The sequence below is a fragment of the Meriones unguiculatus genome, chromosome 12 (genome assembly GCF_030254825.1).
Source record: "Meriones unguiculatus strain TT.TT164.6M chromosome 12, Bangor_MerUng_6.1, whole genome shotgun sequence".
In the NCBI taxonomy this organism is placed as follows: domain Eukaryota; kingdom Metazoa; phylum Chordata; class Mammalia; order Rodentia; family Muridae; genus Meriones; species Meriones unguiculatus.
The window spans coordinates 39,329,377-39,345,878 of NC_083360.1; the positions used below are offsets into that span (position 1 = coordinate 39,329,377).

The 16,502-nt window shown below is 38.5% G+C and overlaps 1 protein-coding gene across 1 annotated transcript in view; it reads left to right on the forward strand.

The window, feature by feature from the left end:
- Nucleotides 1-16,502, forward strand: part of Spmip7 (sperm microtubule inner protein 7) — a 56,187-nt gene that overhangs the window by 928 nt on the left and 38,757 nt on the right. Inside the window, exon 2 of the mRNA XM_060365207.1 lies at nucleotides 6,920-7,020. Coding sequence (XP_060221190.1) covers nucleotides 6,920-7,020 — 101 coding nt within the window. The remainder of the gene's footprint in view (nucleotides 1-6,919; nucleotides 7,021-16,502) is intronic.

The following is a 16,502-nucleotide window of genomic DNA, read 5'->3' on the forward strand; positions in this document are numbered from 1 at the left end:
TCCTTTTTTGTTTTTCTCCCATGTAAACAATCTGCTGATTAGAAAGGTTATACAGACTGAAATTAAATAAGAAAGATGAAAGTAAATTGGGTAAGAACAGGAACTGAAAAGAAGCAAACCCTCCATAAATAGTGTTATGCTTCTGAAAGCTGAATTAATGGCACTACTGTCATTTGTACTATGATTCTCTGGGCACAGATATAGTGAGAAATATCTCCAAAGGAAAACCACAACAACTACTTCCTGTGTAGGGAAGTGTGCATGGTAGGCAGGAGGGAGTGATAAAAGATTAGCATCTTTGACTATGGGAAAAGGAAAAAGGTCAAACCTTTGTCTGGGTTGCCTTGCTTGCTGTGGTGTCAGAAATCGTAGGATGCTTCCACAGTTCATCTTCAGCTTTCATCCAAAACTTTAGGGGATTAAGGAAGACAATATGTGAATGAAGAGCAGGGCCACCACATGTCTGCACCGTAGAGATGTATATGTTCTGACATTCCTCCCAGAGAAAGACCAAAGTTTTTAGGGACCAAGAACAAAGTACAAAGAAGGAAAGAAATCAAAGGGAAAAGAGCACTTAACATTACCTCACCCTCCAGCTGCTTTTAAGCTGGAAAGGAGAAACTGGAGAGGTGTAAGCAGAGGGAAGAATTATGTTTTTCATATATCACTCAAGGTGGGCATGGGGGGAGTTCCTGAGTTATAGACTTCCTATATAGATTGTTTATGAGGTCGGTGTATTTTAAGAGTTAGTTATCTGAAAATTCTATCTAGGGAAATATGTTGCAGAGAATCAAATGTACTTTCTCAACAAACAATAAACACTATGCTAATTATTAGAAATCAAAAAAAGGAGCTGCACTCATTCTTTATTAATAATCCAATGCATAATAGTTTATTACCAAGAATGCGTCATTAAAAGAAATAAAGTTGGGCTAGAGAGATGGTTCATTGGTTAAAAGCACTGGATGCTCTTAATCTACTAACAGTTTCTAAGAGTAATACCTGAGATTTGGGGACCGAGTTCCACATAATATTTGAAGTGTTTCAATAACTTAGACAATGTTAGAGATGTTTATTAATCATAAATGACAAGTATGTCAGATTTTAACAAAACTAAAATTACATCCCCAATAAATATCTTTCCTCAGCCAACATCTCTCTCCACTTAGCTCCCAAATTTAAATTTCTGAATCCAAAGTTTGTACAACGGATTAATTCATGGAGCAAAACTATGACTAGAGGACAAAAAAGACTGTTCTTTGCTAGGAGATCACAGAAGGATTATCTATGGAAACTACCAGACTTGCTACAGCAGCCTCACTTCTGCTAGTCACCTGAGTAAATCACAGTGGTTCTGAAAGTTTTAAAACTCTCTAGTTAAAATACTCCAAAGAACTCCATCTATAGTTTAGGTTCAAGGCTTTGCTGTGCTGACCCTTTCTTTCCCTATTCTTCCACCATTCCCCTCCTGATAAGTTGCACCATAGCTATAACTAACATTCTGTAGTTTCTTAAGAGCATTATAATTTCATAGACCAGGCTACTACTATACATGCTATTTCCCTGCCTGGAACAACTGCTTTTTATCCACTTCCCCTTTTTTTAAAAAAAATAAGCCCTATTTAATTTTCAAGATTAGATCAGTTGTCATCTTCAGGAAGATGTTCCTAACTCCTGACAATCTGGTTGGACTAGATAGCTCTCTTCTGCAGCCTCATAGAACTCTGGGCTCCATTATTGTTGCAATTGCCACATAGTGGTTTCATTACTTCAGTGTATGAATTTTCTTCATGTTCATCAGTACCTTAGAAGCACACTCTGCCTTTCATCTTGATATGACTGTCAGCATACTTACAGGGCAACAAATACTTTGAAGACTATTTTTTGTTAAATATATTATATGGCTAGTGTCATTAGATTTCTAATCTATCATTAGATGGCTTGTCTACATAGTATCCAGAATTTTTTTTGCTACTACCATTCCTGGTATGTACACATATTATATACACACATACACAGATTCCTAGTATTCAAGAGCCCTCTTACAATTGCAAATTAAATAAATATCCAAATAATTATCTTCCTTGTTGTAATTTGCTAAGCACATAAATCCCAGAAATTGCTATGTGTCTTCATAGCAATTTATATGGCAGAGGCCATTCTTACCCACATTTCTCGAAGATCCAGGAAAGTAATTAGATAATTCATTTAAAATGCCTAATACTATATTTTGTAGCTCTTTGGGATTTTGTTTGGTTGGGTTTTTGAAATGAATATTTTACTGTCTTAATTCTTTCATGCCATGAGTTGGACAACCTAGCTAATATATTGTTTATATAATTTCTTTCATTTCTATCTATAAACAGACCAAAACTAAATGCGAAAGTTACAGAAATTCTATTTCAGTATACAGAATGTTAGGTAGAGATTGACAAAAGTGCCATAGAAATTTTAAGATGGGGATGGATTAAGAGGTTTAGGCTAGTGAAAAGTATTTCATTGGGCACCTTTACATGGGTGAAGTAAGGGAAGCAATATATGAAGCCAATGGTTGTAGTACAGTTGTACTGGACCAAAGTAAGCTATCAAAAGCAGCAAGGGCCTAAAGAGCAACAAAAACGGAGAGCAAGGTAAAATGGAAGACTACTGCAAAGAATTGTATCTCATCTTGGGTGAAAGGGATGAAGGCTCCTTGCAACCAGGGCTCCTCGGCAGTATCCAAAGAAATCTTCTTGCTGTTTTATCAAGAGTTAAGGAAACTGTTGCAGGGTGAGAGCCGCTAAGGGAGCTTATATGGGATATTCCTGCTCACATAAAGGGGGAAGTCTGGTTACCTTAAGGGAGGTGGGTCTGTTAAGAAAAACATGTAAAATTTGGGGTATAAATTCAAGAATAAGGATAATAAGAAGTAAAGGAGTGATCAAGGGGAGGAGCCAAAGTAGAAGGGAACCAAAATTCCATCCATAGGAGGAGTCTTGTCACTGAATTATTTTGGTATGGTCCCAGACTCTTTGGGCCCATCTCAAACCAGTTTAGATTTGTTGATGCAAAAGGAACATTGTTTCTGGAATAGGGTGCAAAATCCATCTTTATCAGTTCTCAGGAGATCTAGTCTTTGGATAATTGCAGCATCCAAAGAATAAAGTAGGTTCTGAAGGGTATTCAGCCAATCTGAATTTTCTTTAAGGTTTCTGACAGCTATTGAGACATAGAGGTTAACTGATTAAAAAAAAAAAAAGTCAGATGTGCCTACTAGTTCCCATTTCAGAGGTCACTCAAACTGTTTCAGAGGTTTGGAATACAGATCTCTCCTAATTCTTCAAGCTGACAAAAGAGGTGGTAGAAAGGGAAGCAGCTAGAGTGCCTCTGAGGTGGTTCTGTCTAAGGGACCATGATAAAACCAAACTGATGACAAAGATCCCGAACAGAAGACAGCCATTTCGCGTGATATCATATCTTTCTTTGGATTGTGCTGTGTGAGGGAGGCAGTCTATGTACTTACAGAGAATCAGTTGATGAGGGGCTACTGATGGGAGTGCAGGAGATCCAGAAATAATCACACTGAAAAGTCTTTTCCTAGTTTGTATGAGGACATTTTAAGGTCCCATAGCCTTAAAATCCTCAGGATGTTTGTGTTTATATGTGCATTCACTTATATATAAAACACATGTAAGAGCATAAATACTAACTAATTTTTATCTAAAGGAAGGGCAACTTTCCAATAAGACAAATGTATCTTGGGGTAGGAACAATTATCTCTTAAAGTTAATTCATATACCCAAGAAATGGGGAACATATTGCAAAACCAGAACTAGGATAAGGATCAAGGAGATACCATTTTTATTACAATTATATGATTTTGTCTGTCTTGTCCATGTGTCCTTGTCTTAAAAATAGATTTAAATATTTTTAAACTTAAAAAACTGATGTTAATTGTTCCAAAGAAGGATTCAGGACCGTTAGCCATTATTATGATTAATTTTAGTTTTACTATGAACAAAATGAAGTTAAACCAAGTTAACAACTTGCGTTTACAAATCAATTTCTTGCTAAAAAAAATTTCATGATATTAAAAAATCATAATCACTTGTGGACAGACAGTGCATGAATACATAATCATACATAAAATATGCTTTAATAAACCAAGGTTTTAAACATTATTGTTTGTTGGGATTATGGTTTTATCATTTTCATTGTGGAAACAAAACTTAAAAACAAAGTTAGTTCTGGCAGAAACAAAAGCAGACACATGTCAGTGAAGTATTGGGGTGAGGGAAATGTCTTATCTCAGTTAGAGGGAAATGGGGCTGGAGACACCAGAAAGAAATACCAGACAGTGAGACCTGGCAGAGCCTACCATAGCAGCTCCTCACTGACGGCAGCTTGTCCAGCACTTGGCCACTTGTCCTTTGAGTCTCTGGGACCTGTTGAGCCGAATGCTCCTCCGTGTGTTACTATGCCAGTGTTTGGAGGCAGGTGGCCAGGAAAAAATTCTAGACTCTCTTTAGAAGCTAATACCTGTATCATGTAAAATTAAAACAAACCAAAACATTAAAATTACAAAACAGGGAACAGGATAGGAGCCTACCACAGAGGACCTCTGAAATACTCTACCCAGCAGGGAATCAAAGCTGATGCTGAGACTCATAGCTAAACTTTGGGCAGAGTGCAGGGAATATTATGAAAGAAGGCAAGATAGAAAGACCTGGAGAGGACAGAAGCTCCACCCAACAGAACCAAGAAATCTGGGCCCATGTATCTTTTCTGAGACTGATACTCCAACCAAGGACCAGGCATGGAGATAACCTAGAACCCCTGCACAAATGTAGCCCATGGGAACTCAGTATCCAAGTGGGTTCCCTAGTAAGGGGAAAAGGGACTCTCTCTGGCATGAATTCAGTGGCCAGCTCTTTGGTCACCTCTCCCTGATGGGGGAGTAGCCTTGCCAGGCCACAGAGGAGGACAGTGCAGCCAGTCCTCATGAGACCTGATAAGCTAGGGTCAGATGACTGAGGAGGAGGACTTCCCCTATCAGTGCACTTGGAGAGGGGCACGGGAAGACATGAGGGAGGGAGGGTGGGATTAGGAGGGAATGAGGGAGGGGGCTACAGATGGGATACAAAGTTAATAAATTGTAATTAATATAAAAAATAAAAAGAACAGAAAAAAATTACAAAGCAAGCATTTTAGAAGTTTGATGTTTTCTCCTTAGTCTAATACAAAAGGGGTATAGTGATTTGCAGTGGATTCAGTGGGACGATGAAGTTTTACAGGTGCCACCATTTTGTTTTGTCTCATTTGGTGATGTCTAACCAAGATGGTGGTGAAGTCACATGACATTTGCCTTTATGATATCAGTAGCAAAGATGACAGCCAGGACACTTGGTTGCTAACATCTTGAAAAAGTTTCCAGCCAAGATGAGGGATGGACTCATTTTACCATGTGGCTGACTCTTCACCTTCAACTAAACAAAACATGGTTTGCTGCCGAGAACTTCATCAAGATGTACTGTCTTGCATGTGACCTTTGAATTCATATCTGGCCATATCTACTAGACAATGGCCATGCTTAGAAAGTACTTTTTCTGACTCCAAGTCTCACTGAGTAAATAAAACAGATATCTACAGGCCCACCTTCAAGTCTCTTTTCTACCTTCATTCAGCTACTTTGCTTTATGCCTCCAATTCTATACCTCAGACTTTGCCAGCACAAACTTCTAAACTCTATTCCCTAAACTCTCTCTCTCTCTCAGTTGCTAATCTGGCTGAAAAGACATACACATGCACACACACACACACACACACACACACACACACATGCTGCCAACAAAAACAGAACATACTATGTTAACAAATTATCTTATTCTATTTAAGCTGAGATCCTGCCTTTAGATGGGATTTGGCATTTCACATGTTTGTCCTGGATTGGTCAGTCTGTCCTCCTGACTCTGTGACTACAAAAAAGAGAGCAGAACACCTAATCCTTACCCATCCTGGAACTGGGCTGGTAATGTTCCTTATGAAGGCACTCTGCTGCAACTCTGAAAGAAACCTCCAAGCTACTCTATCAGCTACTTATAGATGTTGCTTCTATGAGTTGGGACCATAAAATAGATTTCCCACTTTCTCTATTTTGCTCTTTTGGGACCAACTTGTCTGTTTAAAAAACATAACAATTCATATTTGATCTTCAAAATAGATTCTACAGAAATTTGAGGCAAAATGGGGCATGGGCTCACTTTACCATGTGCTAAGATGGTTTGTCTTCAGTACACTTCAATGGACTTGTCCCCAGAGAAAGGTTAGAAATGGCTCCATAATTACCAAAATAAGCTTTAAAAAGGAAAATAGAATTTTGTTTTTCAGGTATTTTTTTAAGCGGAGCCTTGCACCTAGGGATCCACACATCCTATCAATGGGGTAAATTAATCACAATTATTCACTTCTGGCTTAATAAAGTATAATATGGCTGGAGAAACAGTCTTGGGAATCCCACAGTATTCTGTTTGGCTTGTGCTCTAGGTGTACATAAGCTGTGGTTTATACCCTCTACTGTGGCTACAGTATCTGCAGCCCAAAGTGGACCTTGGTTTTACTACTGGTGCAGATACCCACAAATTCTAAGTAATGTGTTAAGATTCTAGGTGTGTGCTCTATCACAATTTAAAGTTTTGGGGTTGGTCAAGATACATCTTGTTTCATTTAATGTAAATAAAAGTCTAGTATTATGGCCAGTTATGACCCAAGTTTTAAATTTGTAATCTTAGCATGGATTTCATACAATTTGGGAAGCATCAAACTTAACTTACAATTATCAGAAACCATGTTACAGTTTAATGCACATCAACTAGATGTTTCTAATGGAAGAAAAAGCAATACTGTGTTTTTTACCTAAAATGCATACATTTTTGGGTTTTAGGTTGGACAAGCCCACTGAAAGTTACTGCTTTACCAGCTCAGGAACATAAAAAAGACTCATTAAGCTGCTTACACAAATTTGATGAGGAGGCGACAAGTACAGTAAGATTGTCTTAATAGTTCGTATTATAGAATATAGTTTGTTTATATCATTGTCTATGTGTTTGGTATTTTCTTCCCCAGGGAAAAAAAATAGATACTATTTGCAAAGTGCATCCCTTTTTAGCATTTAAAACAAACAAAACAGTTTTATTAGTTTAGATAGTACTAAAATGTATAAATAACAGCAATTTAAAATGCTTCAGCTGGAGAAAACATCTTCTCACACAGGGACCATCCTTACCGTATAAGGTTCCTTAGTTTCCTTTTCCATGAAAAGAGAACCCCTCCAATTGGCAACTTTGAAAACCTATCAGCATGATAACAGTAGACATTTACAGTGATGACAGCAGAAGTTTTCATTAAGATCATGAAAACACAGTAGCAAACTTTCAAAAGTTCAGTTTTACAGACTGTAGTGGTTGCACTGTCTAAAATCTGGATAACAGTAATCATCTTTTGTTTTGTCATATAGAATCTGAAGAAATTCTAAGAGAAAGTAACATGTTTTCAGTGCAGATATTTGTAATAATATTAAAAATTTTTATTGTGGGTGCTGCTAGTATCTTGTCAGGATAAATATAAATATAGTTCTGCTTCAGTATAAATAGAGTTGTCAAAAGTACCTAAAAGACATCTAGATTTTTGATGATCATTTCCAGAAACACAAGACAGCAACAGAAGATGCCATGAGGAGAATAATTTCAGAAAACCACATAGGTAATAAGTCTGAGGACATAGGCTCCAAAACATTTCATACAGAAACTAAGACCGCATAGAAGTAACCACTTATAAGACCATAGTTAGGGTACAGAAGAAGATTGTATGTCAGAAAAAAATTCAGATTCCAGTGAAAGTTTATCAGAATACCAATGGTTTACCAAGATGGTGATCAACAACAACATGTGTCCCCCCAGAGCATGAAGACACATGAACTTGAAGTGCTCCTAGAGAATTTTTAAACACACAGTCAGAAGTCATAGTCTCCCTTGTGAAGAACAACAAAAATGAAAAGATGTCAGTCTTTGAGGACTCTCATTGTTAGAAGGAAGAGTTTGCAATCCACAAACTGGTAGCCATTTTCATATTTAAACTAAAAACTTTTCTGAAATTTATCTCTTTATGCCTCAGAACTAGTGTTATATTTGAAATACTTATATTTTAGAAAATAAAATAAACACAACTTAGTCGTACAATAAACATTAGCTTAAAGAAATACAAATATTTCACTTGTGTCAGGGATAGCATTCAATTATATCAAATTGTCCTAAATAAAGTGATTATTTTATATCATAAAAATATTCATACTTTGTCATATATACCTAAAACAGTAATTGTAAAACAGTATTGTAAAAGGAAATTTCAGACTAACAGAAATTTATGAATGGAAATAAGATTTGCTAGAATTTTGGTACCTAGTCATTTATAAAGCTGACAGCATTTGTATATAATAAAATTCATGAACTAAATATTCATGTATTAAGATTTTAATTTTAGCTTATTTGTATATATGTGTGTAGAGGGGATATGCAGGTGCTTGTAGAAGCCAGAACAGGGTATTGGAGTCCCTGGAGTTGGAGTTACAAGCTATTATAAGCCATCTGTTATGTTGATGTTAGTATTGTAGACCAAACTCCAGTCCTCTGCAAAAGCAACGTTCTTAACTACCTTATTATCTAAACAGAAGCAAGATTCATGTTTTAAATGTTGAAACTATCAATTAAATGAGTCAAAGAATAAAAATAAATAAAGTCAGAGCATATAAAAAGAAATTCATGCCATAACCTCCAGGGGAAAAGCAAAAAACAAACAAACAAGAAAAAAAAACAAAACACAATGCAATGATAGTATTGAAATAGCCAAAACAAGACAGTTATTCTCCAAAGCCGTAGCAGATCTAAATATAACAGAAAGTAAGCAATGTTAGACTCCCATCACTACTGTAATCCAAATCAGACTTATTACTACTTCATCACTCTGCCACTTAGAATTCTACTACACTTTAAGAATGCTAACAATTCTAGACATTTTGTCAAGATCATACAGTTTATCCTAAAACAGACAATAACTAAAGCAAATAGTAAGGTATTCATAAATCAGTAGGGAATGAAACACTGTGATCAGAGATAAAGGCAAGAATGAAGAGGAAAAATATAATGTGTGATTAATATAAATGACTCCATAAAATAATAGTAATGACCTTGTGGGGTTTTAAACATATATACTAAAAGAACATATAAGTGAATAATTAATCTGAAGTAGGGTCAACAGTTAAATGTGACAGTGTGTTTCACCTTTCCTGAGAGAAGAGTAAAAGTACTTTTCTGGCCCAGGTCTGCAGGTACCATTGTGCCCCGGGGCTGGACTGGAAGGAATGAAGCTTAGCTGGGTGGGTGGGTTAGCAGGATCTCAAACACTGGTGAGTGCAGAAGAAATAGCCTTCTTTGAGACAGTTTTCAGTGAAACAGCTCTCCTTTACTGGGAGGGAATAAGGGCTATATAAGCCTTGGGTAAGTGAGTAGGGGTTTTCAGGGTGAGTGTACATTATTGGCTGGGGCTTCATTTGCATGACGAGGAATTCCAGGTGCTAGTTGGACATGTTCTTACAAGTCAATAGGAAATTTTACACCTAAACCTGGCCACCAGGCTATGTGAATACTGACTTTAGGAGTGGCAGAGGTAGAGTTCACAAGGCTATGTGCACTGGGACATGCAGGCCCAGACAAGGACCATAAATTCCATCACCACATTGTGAAAACATTAGTGAAGTAATTTTACATAATGTTCTCAATATACAACAAAGTTCACTTATAATCAACAACCAGATGATATTTAGGAAAATGGAAAATATTTCAAAATTGAGCATATTTCTTACTATTTGTGGGTCAAAGAGTTTTAAGAGAAATTAGAAAGTATTTAAAACATGACAGTATATGTATTGGGCTATAATACAATTAAGATTTTGCTAAAAAGAAATTTCAGCTTTACATGATTAGATTACAAAACTAGGAATTGGCTTCCAAGATGATGGCAGCCAGTGTGTACCATATCTGAGTAGCAGAAGATCAGAGACTCTGAATCCAGTGAGTAGCCTGGTATTTCCCAGGCAGAAGGGGACATCCCAGAAGCTGGTGGTGCACAGGTCTAGGTCTTCTCACTCCACCCCCCACACCACCACACCCATTCCTGTGACCACCTCCCCAGTCCAGGAGTCTTAGAGGGTGAGCCCCCTGCTACTTGAGCTCTGGTACCAAGTTCCAGAAATGCTCTGCTCCAACAACTAGACCTTGGATTCCTCCCTCTGCCCTGAGGGTAGTGCCTGGGTTCCTGGGACAGTATCCCAACTTCAATCCACCCACAATTCAATTGGTCCATTTATAGAGACCAGCTGGACAAAAGGCACATACAGGATCCTGGTTCCAAGATGTTGGAGCCCAGCCTAATTTGAATACCAGGAGTACAGTGCTTGGCCAGCAACCTGCAGTGTGGCCGACTTCAAAGCACCAGCACCCGTTCATGTTCCTCTGGACTTCTTCCACCATCCTGAAGATGACTCTGGACTCCAGAGATGTGTGGTTCCAGCGTTCAGTTCTACTCTACTCACTGTCATAAGGAGAACAGCAGGACCTCACTGGATCACAAAGGCCCAAGAAACCCAGCAGTTTCCAGGAACAAACAGCCAATGTCATATAAAACCAGATGGTGAAAAACCAGTGTAAGACCACAATCAACAGAAAACAGGGCAACCCCTTTCCCCAAACACTAGATAGTCTAACACAGCTGAAACACAGGAAAATGACCTTAAATCTATGCTTATGAAATTGTTAGAGGCATTTAAAGAGGAATCGAATAAATCCCTCAAAGAAATATAGGAAAATAAAATCAAACAAATAGAGACCAATAAAAAGACATGAAGTAAAATACAACAGGTGAAGGACATGAATAAATCTGTTCAAGACATGAAAATGGAAATATAATCAATAAAGAAAGCACAAACCAAGAATATCCTGGAGATTGAAAACTTAGAGAGTCACTGGAATCATAGAGGTAAGCATCAACAATAGAATACAAAAGATGGAGGAAAGAACCTCAAGCATAGAAGGTACAATTGAAGAACACTAACAGCACAGGCTTTAAGATCAACAATCAATAAATGGGACCTCATGAAACTGAAGACCTTCTGTAAAGCAAATGACACTGTCATCAGAACAAAAAGACAGCCTACAGATTGGGAAAGGATCTTCACCAACCCTATATCTGACAGAGGGCTAATATCCAGGATATATAAAGAACTCAAAAAATTAAACAGCAACAAATCAAGTAATCCAATTAAAAAATGGGGTACAAAGCTAAACAGAGAATTCTCTGTAGAGGAATATAGAATGACAGAGAAATACGTAAAGAAATGCTCAATGTCCTTAGCTATCAGGAAAATGCAAATCAAAATGACCATGAGTTTTCACCTTATACCCATAAGAATGGTTAAGATCAAAAACTCAAGTGACAACACATGCTGGAGAGGGTGTGGAGAAAGGGGAACCCTCCTCCATGCAAGTGGAAATGTAAACATACACAATCATTTTGGAAATCAACCTGGCACTTTCTCAAACATTAGGAACAGTGCTACCTCAAGATCCAGCTATACCACTCCTGGGCATATATCCAAAAGATGCTCAAGTATACAACAAGGACATTGGCTCAACTATGTACACGGCAGCTTTATTTGTAATAGCCAGAAGCTGGAAATAATCCAGAGGTTGCTCATTTGAGGAATGGATACAGAAAATGTGGTACATTTACACAATGGAGTACTACTCAGCTATTAAAAACAAGGAAATCATGAAATTTGCAGGCAAATGATGGGATCTGGAAAAGATCATTCTGAGTGAAGTATCCCAGAAGCATAAAGACACACATGGTATATATTCACTCATAAGTGGATATTAGACATATAGTATAGGATAAACATACTAAAATATGTATACCTAAAGAAACTAATCAAGAAGGAGGACTCTGGATAAGATGCTCAATCCTCATTGAGAAAGGCAAAGAGAATGGACATCATAGGAGGGAGAAAACAGGGAACAGGACAGGAGCCTGCCACAGAGGGCCTCTGACAGACTCTACCTTGCAGGGTATCAAAGCAGATGCTGAGACATATAGCCAAACTTTGGGCAGAGTACAGGGAATCTCATGAAGGAAGTGAGAAATAGTATGACCTGCATGTCTGGGCAAGGATCTTTTCTGAGACTGATACTCCAGCCAAATACCATACATGGAGATAACCTAGAAACCCTGCACAAATGTAGCCCATAGCAATTCAGTGTCCAAGTGGGTTCCATAGTAATGGAAACTGGGACTGTCTCTGACATGAACTGATTGGCCTGCTTTTTTATCACATCCCCTTCAGGGGGGTGCAGCCTTACCAGGCCACAGAGGAGGACAATGCAGCCACTCCTGATGAGACCTGGTAGGGTAGGATCGAAAGGAAGGGGAGGAAGACCTCCAGTGTCAGTGGACTGTGGGAGGGGCATGGGTGGAAAAGAGGGAGGGGGGTGCAATTGACAAGGAGGTAGGAGGGAGCATACAGTGGGATACAAAGTGAATAAACTGTAATTAATAAAAATAATAATAAAATGGCAAAAAAGTACAATAGCATATGTATTAAGTGCAAATGTAAATAATAAAAATAATGATTTGAACAAAAGGACAAAATTCTCTGAAAACTAACAAGAGTGCTTTAATTGATTGTCAACTTTCCTTGAGTTTCCTGGTAGACAAGATAAATTCAGTAAGACTTTTATGACAATAAATATGGTATTACTAAGAAAAAAAAGGCACAGGCTAACAGAATGGATACATAAATAGGATCCAACATTCTGCTGCATACAAGAAACACACCTCAGCAACAAAAATAGACATTACCTCAGAATAAAGGGCTGGCAAGAGGTTTTTAAGCAAACAGACCCAAAAAAAAAAAAAAAAAAAACAGGCTGGAGTAGCCATCCTCATATATAATAAAATAGACTTTCAATCAATATTAATCAAAAGAGATGGAGAGGGACATTTCATTATCATCAAAGGAAAAATTCACCAAAAGGACATCTCAGTGCTGAATATCTATGGCCCAAATAACAAGGGCACCTGAATTTGTAAAACAAACATTATTAAAACTTAAATCACCCATCTGTCCCCATACATTAGTGAGAGACTTCAACACCACACTCTTACCAATGGACAGTTCAGCAAAACAGAAACTAAATAGAGAAATAATGAAAGTAACAGAGGTCATGAATCAAATGGACCTAATAGATGTCTATAGAAGTTTTCACTCAAGCACTAAAGAATATACTTTCTTCTCAACACCACACAGAACCTTCTCCAATATCAACCATATAGTTGGTCACGAAGCAAACTTCAACAGTTACAAGAAAATTGAATTAACCCATTGTTCTTTATCAGACCACCATGGACTAAAGTTGGACCTCAACAACAACAGGAATAACAAAAAGCCTACACACTCACGGAAATTTAACTCCCTGCTCAATGACCACTGTGTCAGAGAAGAAATTTAAAAAAAAATAAATAAAGACTTACTATAGTTCAATGAAAATGAAGGTACAACATACTCAAATTTATGTGACACAATGAAAGCAGCGTTAAGAAGAAAATTCATAGTACCAAGTGCCTTCATAAAGAAATTGGAGATCTTCTGGAGGTATCTCCATCCCTGATCTCAAGCTGTACTATAGAGCAACAGTTATAAAAACTGCATGGTACTGGAATAGAAACAGAACAGTGGATCAATGGAACTGAACAGAAGACCCAGAAATAAATCCACACACTTATGGACACCTAATATTTGACAAAGATGCCAAAACCATACAATGGAAAAAAGATAGCATCTTCAACAAATGGTGCTGGTCCAACTGGATGTCTACATGTAGAAAAATGAAAATAGATCCATACTTATCACCCTGCACAAAACTGAAGTCCAAGTGGATCAAAGAACTCAACATAAAACCAGACACATTAAATCGGCTAGGAAAAAAAAGTGGGAAATACCCTAGAACTCATTGGTACAGGAGAAAACTTCCTGAACAGAACACCAACAGCACAGACTCTAAGAGCAACAATCAATAAATGGGACCTCATGAAATTGAAAAGCTTCTGTAAAGCAAAGGACACTGTCATCAAAACAAAGCGACCACCTACAGATTGGGAAAGAATCTTCACCAACCCTTTATCTGACAGAGGACTCATATCCAGTATATATAAAGAACTAAAGAAGCTGAAAAGCAGCAAACCAAGTAATCCACTTAAAATGTGGGGAACAGAGCTAAACAAAGAACTCTCTGTAGAGGAATATAGAATGGCAGAGAAGCATTTAAAGAAATGCTCAACATCATTAGCCATTAGGTAAATGCAAATCAAAACAACCCTGAGATTTTACCTTACACCCATGAGAATGGCCAAGATCAAAAACTCAAGTGACAACACATGCTGGAGAGGTTGTGGAGAAAGGGGAACCCTCTTCCATTGCTGGTGGGAATGTAAACTTGTACAACCACTCTGGAAATCAATCTGGCACTTTCTCAGACAACTAGGAATAGCACTTCCTCAAGATCCAGCCATACCACTCCTAGGCATATATCCAAAAGAGGCTGAAGTACACAAAAAGGACATTTGCTCAACCATGTTTGTAGCAGCTTTATTTGTAATAGCCAGAAGCTGGAAACAGCCCAGATGCCCCTCAACTGAAGAATGGATGCAGAAATTGTGGTACATCTATACAATGGAGTATCACTCAGCAATGAAAAATAAGGAAATCATGAAATTTGCAGGTAAATGATGGGACCTGGAAAGGATCATCCTAAGTGAGTTGTCCCAGAAGCAAAAAGACACACACAGTATATACTCACTCATATAAGCATATAACATAGGATAAACCCACTAAAATCGGTACATCTAAACAAACTAAGCAAAAGAGAGGACCCTAACTAAAATGCTCAATCCCCATCCTGAAAGGCAAAGAGGATGGACATCAGAAGAAGAAGAAAACAGGAAACAACCTAGGAACCTGCCACAGAGGGCCTCTGAAAGCCTCTGCCCTACAGACTATCAAAGCAGATGCTGAGCCTGATGGCCAACTGGTGGGCAGAGTGAATGGAATTTTATGTAAGAAGTGGGAAATAGCAAGAGCTGGAGAGGACAGGAACTCCACAAAGAGAGCAACAGAACAAGAAAATTTGAACACAGGGAACTTCCCAGAGACTCATACTCCAACCAAGGACTATTGATGGAGATAACCTAGAACCCCTGCACAGATGTAGCCCATGGCAGTTTAGTGTCCAAGTGGGTTATAGTAATGGGAAGAGGTACTGCCTCTGACATAACCTTATTGGCCTGCTCTTTGATCACCTCGCCCTGAGGGGGGAGCAGCCTTACCAGGCCACAGAAGATGACAATGCAGCCACTTCTGATGAGAACTGATTGTCTAAGATCAGAAGGAAGGAGAGGAGGACCTCCCCTATCAGTGGACTTGGGGAGGGGCATGCATGCAGAAAGGGGAGGAAGGGTGGGGTCGGGAAGGGAGGAGGGAGGGGCTTATGGGGGATACAAAATGAATAAAGTGTAATTAATAAAAAAAAAGTTAAAAAAATTGGAGAGATCTCATAGTAGCAACTTAACAACTCACTTTAAAGCTTTAGCCCAGGGCAGTTCAGAGTCCAATTGGGTTACATAGTAATGTGAAGAGGGACTGCCTCTGACATACTCTGATTGGCCTGCTCTTTGATCACCTCCCTCTGGGGGGGAGGGGGGGAGCAGCCTTACCAGGCCACAGTAGAGGACAATACAGCCACTTTTGATATGAACTGACATACTAAGATCAGAAAGGAGAGGAGAACCTCCCCTATTAGTGGACTTGGGGAGTGGCATGCAAGCAGAGGGAGGAGGGAGGGTGGGATTGGGATGGGAGGAGGGAGGGGCTTATGGGGGGATGCAGAATGAATAAAGTGTAATTGATGAAAAATTTAAGAAAAAAGGGAAAAAATAATTTAAGAACCTTAAATGACTTTCAAAATTGGAGGAAAACATGGAGTTAGTCAATTGGCATGGAGCACGTCTCGCCCCTGGGGGCAATGGTCTCCTGAACCTACTCAGACCTCGGACACCACCACTGCTAGTTCTAGAACTGACGCAGGATGTTCCAACGAGGGGTTAAGGCTTCTCATAATATTTCCTATAAGCCCACACCTGTTTGTCTATATCCCCCATTTTTATTCATTATTAGCCAGATAGAGCCAAGTAATTGTGGTAATGATACTTGCTTTTTTGCCCAATGCTGGAATGCTAGTAAAGTTAGGTATGCCCTGGTTACTCGCATGCCTCACTGGGTGCCTATGCCCATTGATGCCCCTCACGCTATGACTCTCTTCAGACAGAAAAGGGATCTTGGAACTACAGCCACCATTGTTACTACC